This window comes from Rhinopithecus roxellana, unplaced genomic scaffold (assembly GCF_007565055.1).
Source record: "Rhinopithecus roxellana isolate Shanxi Qingling unplaced genomic scaffold, ASM756505v1 contig5965, whole genome shotgun sequence".
Classification (NCBI taxonomy): domain Eukaryota; kingdom Metazoa; phylum Chordata; class Mammalia; order Primates; family Cercopithecidae; genus Rhinopithecus; species Rhinopithecus roxellana.
This window is the reverse complement of record NW_022144441.1, coordinates 21166-29042: the sequence shown is the minus strand read 5'-3', so window position 1 is coordinate 29042 and position 7877 is coordinate 21166. Positions and strand designations below refer to the sequence as shown.

At 60.4% G+C, this 7877-nt stretch overlaps 1 protein-coding gene across 1 annotated transcript; it reads right to left on the bottom strand.

The window, feature by feature from the left end:
* Positions 1-4094: 4094 nt before the first annotated feature.
* LOC115896204 (alpha-crystallin A chain-like) lies at positions 4095-7381 on the bottom strand. Its single transcript, XM_030926589.1, is given in 4 exon segments — positions 4095-4428; positions 5860-5930; positions 5933-5981; positions 7193-7381. Coding segments are annotated over 4 exon segments (516 nt in total). The 3' UTR covers positions 4095-4221.
* Positions 7382-7877: the final 496 nt, after the last annotated feature.

The window sequence follows — 7877 nt, the reverse complement described above, 5'->3', positions numbered from 1 at the left end:
GGCCGCCTCTGCAATGGCTGCCAGGCTGTGCAGGACAAAGGCGTCTGCTCAGCTGGTCCAGGACAGACCCAGGAGGAGCAGGGAGCCCCAGACACCCCAATTTTCAAAAACATCCAGCCCCAGCCCCAAAGCACAGTGGGCCATTGTTGTTGCCAACCACAGGGCACCCCCTGTACAAATGGGGACTCAATGGCACAACAGCCGGGCAGGTCCTGCTGGAGGGAGGAGGGGAGAGTCTAGGGGAGCCACTCCCAGGACTAAGAACACTTCACACCACAGCCCGGCCGGAGGAACAGAGAGTAAAGGGCACGGAGTCCTGAGGGGCGTGTGTGGTGCGTGGACTGTATGGTGGGTGTGTGTGGAGTGTGGTGTGTGTGGAGTGTGTGGTGGGTGTATGCATGGGGTGTATGCTGTGGTGTGGTGTGTGTGGAGTGTGTGGTATGTGTGTACAGTGTGTGGTGCGAGTGTGTGGTCTGTGTGGAGTATGTAGTGTGTGGTTTGTGTGGAGTGTGTGCTGTGTGTAGCATCTGTGAAGTATGAGGTGTGTGTGTGGAGTGTGTGGTGTACGGAGTGTGTGATGTGTGTGCAGTGTGTTGTGTATGGAGTGTGTAGTGTGTGGATTGTGTGTGGAGTGTGTGGGGTGTGTGTGTGGTGTGTGGAGTGTATTGTGTGTGGAGTGTGTGGTGTGTGTAGTGTGTGGTGTGTGTGCGGAGTGTGTGGTGTGTGGTATGTGTGGAGTGTGTGGTGTGTGTGTGGAGTGTGTGGTGTGTGGATTGTATGGAGTGTGTGGTGTGTGTGCAGAGTGTGGTGTGTGCATTGTATGGAGTGTGTGGTGTGTGTGTGGAGTGTGTGGTGTGTGGATTGTGTGGAGTGTGTGTGTGTGGAGTGTGTGGTGTGTGTGTGGAGTGTGTGGTGTGTGTGGAGTGTGTGGTGTGTGGATTGTATGGAGTGTGTGGTGTGTGTGCGGAGTGTGTGGTGTGTGTGCGGAGTGTGTGGTGTGTGGTAGTTGGGTGTGGGTGTGTGTGGTGTGTGTGGTGTGTGGATTGTATGGAGTGTGTGGTGTGTGTGCAGAGTGTGGTGTGTGCATTGTATGGAGTGTGTGGTGTGTGTGTGGTGTGTGGTTGTGGTTGTGTGTGTGGTGTGTGTGTGTGGGGTGTGTGGTGTGTGTGTGGGTGTGTGGTGTGTGGTTGTGTGGAGTGTGTGGTGTGTGTGGCGTGTGTGTGTGATGGCTTGTATGGATTGTGGTGGTGTGTGGTGTGTGTGTGGGTGTGTGGTGTGTGTGTGGCGTGTGTGGTGTGTGTGGGTGTGTGGTGTGTGTGTTGTGGAGTGTGTGGTGTGTGTGCGGCGTGTGTGTGTGTTGCGGAGTGTGTGGTGTGTGGTATGTGTGGTGTGTGTGTGTGCCGCGTGTGTGGTGTGTGGATGTGTGGTGTGTGTGCGGAGCGTGTGTGTTTGTGTTGTGTGGAGTGTGTGGTGTGCGGAGTTGTGGTGTGTGTGCGGAGTGTGTGGTTGTGTGATTGTATGGTGTGTGGTGTGTGTGCGGAGTGTGTGTGTGTGGATTGTGTGGAGTGTGTGGTGTGTGTGCGGAGTGTGTGGTGTGTGGATTGTGTGGAGTGTGTGGTGTGTGCGTGTGTGGTGTTGGTGTGTGGATTGTGTGGAGTGTGGTGTGTGGTGTGTTGTGGATTGTGTGGAGTGTGTGGTGTGTTTGGAGTGTGTGGTGTGTGGATTGTCTGGATTGTGTGGAGTGTGTGGTGTGTGTGGCGTGTGTGTGTGTGGCGTGTGTGTGTGTGTTTGTCTGGCGTGTGTTGTGTGGTGTTGCGGCGTGTGTGGTGTGTTGTGTGTGGCGGATGTGTGGTGTGTGGGTTATTGGGAGTGTGTGGTGTGTGGTGTGTGTGCGGCGTGTGTGGTGTGTGGCGTTGTGGTGTGTGTGCGGAGTGTGTGTGGTGTGTGGATTGTGTGGCGAGTGTGGGTGTGCGGAGTTTGGTGTGTGTGTGGCGGATTGTGGTGTTGTTGGTTGTTGGCGTGTGTGGTGTGTGTGGCGTGTTGGTGTGTGTTTTGTGTGGCGTGTGTGGTGTTTTGTGCGGAGTTTTGTGTTTGGATTGTGTGGAGTTGTGGAGTGTGTGGTGTGTGTGTGTGGTGGTGTGGCTGTGTGGTGGGTGGGTGTGTGTGTGGTTGTGTGGAGTGTGTGGTGTGTGGGTCGGAGTGTGTGGTGTGTGGATTGTGTGGAGTGTGTGGAGTGTGTGGTGTGTGTGCGGAGTGGTGGTGTGTGGATTGTGTGGAGTGTGTGGTGTGTGTGCGGAGTGTGGGTGGTGTGGTTGTGTGGGGTGTGTGGAGTGTGTGGTGTGTGTGCGGAGTGTGTGGTGTGTGGTGTGTGGATTGTGTGGAGTGTGGTGTGTGGTGTGTGTGTGGTTGTGTGGAGGTGTGTGGTGTGTGTGCGGCGTGTGTGGTGTGTGGTTGTGTGGCGTGTGTGGCGTGGTGGTGGTGTGCGGAGTGTGTGGTGTGTGGTTGTGTGGAGTGTGGTGTGTGGTGTGTGTGGTGTGTGGAGTGTGTGGTGTGTGTGCAGAGTGTGTGGTGTGTGGTGTGTGGATTGTGTGGAGTGTGGTGTGTGTGTGGAGTGTGTGGTGTGTGGTGGTTGTGTGCGGAGTGTGTGGTGTGTGGTTGTTGGAGTGTGGTGTGTGTGGTGTGGTGTGTGGTGTGTGGTGTGTGGTGTGGTGTGTGTCTGTATGTGTGTGTGTGTCTGGGTGTGTGGTGTGGTGTGTGGGTGTGTGGTTGTGTGCGGTTCGGTGGCTGTGGCACGGGCTGTCACTGGGCGTCACAATGGCCGCCCACGCTAATGCCTGTTGCTGACGTTTTGAAAGCCCGGGGTCGGTGTACGTGTTCTCCAGAGGTTCTCGCCCCCAGTGGCGGTAGGTGGTCGTCCTGCTGGTGCCGACAGGGTCCCGGTGCCACTTCAGCCTCAGGGTCGAGGGCGCTTTACTGGCTGAGGGCGCTGGCAGGGCCCCACCGCCGTGGCATCTGCTTGCACTGGGTCCCTCTGGCCCCCCCGGATCCCCCCTCGGTAGAGCGCAGCCAGTTGCCCCCCCAGGCCAGTCTCCTCCCCGTGGCGGGGTCTGGAGGGGTCCGGCGTGGCCGCCCAGTGTCTGGTCCCGGGAAGGGGGACAGGGCGAGCTTCTTGCCTCCAACACGGGCCACGATGGTTTGCCCAGGGGAAGCCGCCGAGTTCCCCAGACCCTCAAGAGCACGAGTGCCCTTAAAGCCCACCCCGAAGGCAGCAGGACAGCCCCGCACACCCCCGAGAGAACAGAACGGCCCCGCAGACCCCATAGAGGGAACAGGACGGCCCCGCAGACCCCCGAGAGAACAGGACGGCCCGCAGAAGGAGGCCAGGGCAGGAGTCCCGCCCCGGTGCCCGCATGGACAGGAAAAGGAGCCCAGCCTCCCTCTATTTCCCTGCAGCCCCTTCCAGGTCCCTCGCTGCCCCCAGCTCTCAGAAGCGCTCCCCAGTCCCTTTCCCCATCAGAGGCTCTGCCCCCCAAACCCTCTCCTTCCTGCCCAGTGTGGAGGGAGGCGCTGAGCTCGGAAGAAGGAAGGGATGCAGGCGACCCCGTGACTCCGAAAGCCGCCGGGTCCAACGCGAGCAGGAGACCCCGCTGTCCTCTCCAGGCGCCGCCCTCGTGCCCCTCCCGCCCCTCATGGAGACAGCACCAGCAGAGAGCGGGTTGCTTGTGTCACCTGCTCTTTATTGACTGCCGCGGGCTGCGCTCTCATGGACAATCCTTGTCCCCAAGAGCGGCACTACATAGAGGGGTTGGAGGAAGATGGTCTGAGAGAAGAGGCCATGAGAGCCAGACGCACAGAAGCTCCGGGAGGGTGTGGGCAGGGCCCGCGGAGGAGGGAGGCTGCAGGTGTGTCGGGAGGCACCTGGCCGGAGGTCACCCCCTCCTTCCGGACCCTCAGCAGAGTTGAGGCGCCTGCACCCCAGGGGAGCCAGGCTGCTATCTAAAGGAGTGTGAGGTGCGGTTCACTTCCGCCACTGGCCAGTGTCGGGGTCTGGGACACCGTGAGACCCTGAGCTCTCTCCTGGCTTGCTCTCTCAAACCCTCATTCCATGTGAGAAGGCGGAAAGGTAAACAGGGAAGCAAAGGAAGACAGACACCCCGCCCTCAGGGTGCTCCCCGGATGATGGGCTGGGGCTGCAGGGGAGCCAGCCGAGGCGATGCCTGCTTAGGACGAGGGAGCGGAGCTGGGCTTCTCCTCCCGCGCCACGGGAATGGCTCGCTCGTGGGTGGCGTCTAGGCCAGTCTGGATCTTGGGGCCAGAGAAGGTCAGCATGCCGTCGGCAGACAGGGAGCAAGAGAGGGCCGACTGGTCCACGTTGGACGGCAGGCGGTAGCGGCGGTGGAACTCACGGGAAATGTAGCCGTGGTCGTCCTGGAGAGGGTAGGGGGGCACAGTCAGAGGGACCACTGTGCAGGTGGCTGCCTCGCCGCATGCCAGAGAAGCTGCTCCAGGCCCACCAACCGCAGAAGGTGGCCAGCCTGCAGGGGCTCTCACAGGGGCCGGGTGCAGCCAACACATCCCATGACCAGGTCCCTGGGATTTATGGATTCACACCCCTGCTTCTCTGGACCTCAGCCTGGCCTCGTGGCCACTTGCCGGGCTATTCCCTGCATGGGGGTGTCTCTTCACGCTCCGTGGCTTCACTCCAAAATCGCAGGATCATTCCGTACCAGGCCCTGCACCTCAGCCAGGCTTCCCCTTCCAGACCCCACAGGACTGCTCCAGCCCAGGTCTCTGCAGCCCCACCTAACATGGCCAGACAACCCACGTGCTTCCACGTCCCCTGGATGCCCTAAGCCACAGACTCAACTCCCTGGGCCGACCTCCTCCTCCACTGGGTGCAAAGACCAAGAGCTGGGAGCTCAGAAGCATTTTCCAGGCTGTGCTGGGGCTAAGTGGGGGCTTTACCCAGCCCAGGCGAGGGAGGGGCAGCACATGAGGAGGTCAGGGTTCACCCCCCAGCACTGCCTTCTCCAGTCATTGAAAGAGGACCCCAGCCAAAAGAAACCGAGACTTTGGCTAAGAGTTCCACCTTCCGGCCCCTCTGCTCTCCAGCCCCCGCAGGACACTGTCCATCTGTGAGAGCCCGTGAGCTCTTCCCAGCTCTGCCAGGAGATGCAGGTCACCAGGGCCTCCATGCCCCGGCTCCCTCAACACCACGGAGACCCGAGGCCTCCACCCAAGCAAGAGCGGAGCATCAGGGTGACTGTGCGGAGAAGCTCCCATCCCACCTGCCCAGTACTAGCTGTGGGACCCAGCAGGCTGAGGACCTCCTTGTTCCCCCAACTGTGTCCTGGAATAATGAAGACAGTGGTCCCCAAGGGCTGCTGTGAGGTGAGGGTGTCAATGCATGTAGAGCATTCCCAGAGGATGCAGCTATGCCATCGGGGACTGGCCTTCCTCAGGTAGGGCTCGTGTGAAGATGTACCTTGGCTAGGAGGCGGCCACTAGGGGCACTCCCACTTCCTGGGGTTCTTTCTGAGACCGCCCTGGCATCCAGGTGACAGGGATGGAGCTGGCGACGGCTGGGTGCAGCAACCCAGGAAGGGACCCTATCCTAGATCCCTGAGCCACATTCACTCGGAACAGTGACCTCTGTCACTAGGAGGGGCTGGCTGTGCTGAGGTGGGATGGCCCCTCCCTCAGGGATAAGCCAGGCCTGATTCGGGGGCCTCCGGAGAGTGTCCCTCTCCCAGGGTTGAAGACCTCGTGCAGGTGTGCAGGCCGGTTGTGCCCGCCATGACCCCCTTGTCCCCACGCCCACCTTGCCCCCCTCTCCCACCTCTCAGTGCCTGGGCTCACCTGGCGCTCGTTGTGCTTCCCGTGGATCTCCACAAAGTCGTCCTGCACCTTCACAGTGAGGTCCTCCGGGAGAAGTGCTTCACATCCAGGAAGATGACGAACTTGTCCCGGTCGGATCGAACCTGAAACCCAAACGTGCTATGTGGAGCTACCCAGAGGGTGCCGTCCCTGCTGCGGCTGGTAGAGACAGGGCGGGCCCCGGTTATCAGAACAGAGATGCTTCGGTCACCTGCTGGCCTCTTCTCCCATACACCAAGTGGGGCAGAGCTTTCAGGGGCCTGTGACTGTCTCCTGGACGGACAGGCACAATCCTTCACCTGTCTCCAAACCCTCAGGCCAGCTGAGGGGCTGGATGCTACTGGTGGGCTGGCTGGTTGTTTGCCTATGGTCAGGTGGCTGGTTATAGATCGGTTTGACTGGTTATGGGCTAGTTGGCTACTGGTTATGGTAGGAGGGGTTGTTATGGATTGGTTGGCCCATTAGGGTCAATTGTCTGGCTAGTGATGCTTGGCTGGCTGGACTCAGCCTGTGGAATGAGGTCACTGCCCTTGGCGTCATGCTGTCTGTAGAAGCAGCCGGGGCCTGCTGATAGCCTGCGCAGCTGCCTCTGCAAAAAGCACTTGCACAACTTCCTCTCACTGCCCTGGCTCAGCCTTGGCTCCCTGAGGCATTTTGCGCCCTGGCATTGATATCTACTGCAGCAGCCCTGGGGAGGACCCTGTTTCTTAGGTGCTGGGTTGACTCAGGCCCTCTAGAACTGCAGGCTCTGCACCGCTCACCCGTGGCTCAGAGAGGAGGCTGGGGGGGGCGGGGGGCATTGCCTGTCCTTTTGGCCTTGACAGGGCACCTGAGTAAACTTGCCAAGAGCTTTGCTGGCCGTGGGCAGGCCGAGCTCATGGGAGGAGATACTAGGAACCTCCTGTTCTCTGGCTTTCAGGACTATGACCCCCACCTGCTCCCAGGCCTCCGGGACTCAGGAGACCAGCGGAACCCGGGAGCTGGCATTTGCCACCACACATGCCTGGATGGGTTGCTCTTGGGGTTTCCAGTATGTGGCTGGTGCCTTACAAAGCACACGTGGGTCATGAGCTGATGGAGGAAAGCAAGGGTGGGTTCAGGCTGCTCCCTTGTCCAACCTCTCCCCAGTGCCAGGGGAGGCTCTGCTGTGTGGCTGCAGTGGGGACACAGGCTCTTGCCCAGCCTCTGCAAGGGGATGAAGTGGGGCGAGGCCACCTGCCTGACGGAGCAAGACCAGAGTCCATCGGTGTCCACCCACCGAGGCCACCACCCTCTGAGCAGTGAGGAGAGGCCAGCACCACGGGCCACATCTTACCTCAGAGATGCCGGAGTCCAGCACGGTGCGGAAGAGGGACTGGCGGTAGTAGGGGCTGATGGTGGACGACAGGAAGGGCAGCAGGTCATACTCAAAAAGTCCCTCGCCGAAAAACTGGTCGAAAAGCCGACTGGGGTAGAAGGGCCCCAGAGTGCGCTTGAACCAGGGGTGCTGGATGGTCACGTCCATGTTCAGCTTTGGTACCACGGGGACCTGGAGGCTGGAAGGAGTCAGTGGGACCTCTGGGCAGCGCAGTGTGGAGCTAGGGCTGAGCCCTCCCTATATATGCCACCAGCAGAATGGAGGCATTAAGGGATTTCTCTGGAAGGGCATGAGCTCATGAAGAAGGCTGCTCAGTCAGCAGAAACGTGGCTGGGACAAGTGCCCGCCCCCAGCCCCGGGAGGGGCTGCACGACTGTCCCCGAGGCCTGGACTCAGCTGAGGCCCGCCTGGGCACCCTGGGGCTCCCGGGAGGGCAGACAACCCAAGGAGGAGCTCTGTGCCCCATACTCGCCTGGGGCAGCAATGGAGCTTCTCATCTCCCAGTTAGTGGGCAGGGGCTACGTGCCAGGGGCCATGCTAGTTCTCTGCACACCTTGTCCTGCCTGGTGGTCCTCATGGTCGCCAGAGGAGAGAGAGCCCACACCCGTCAGACACAGGGGTTAGACACGTCGTCCTCAGTCTC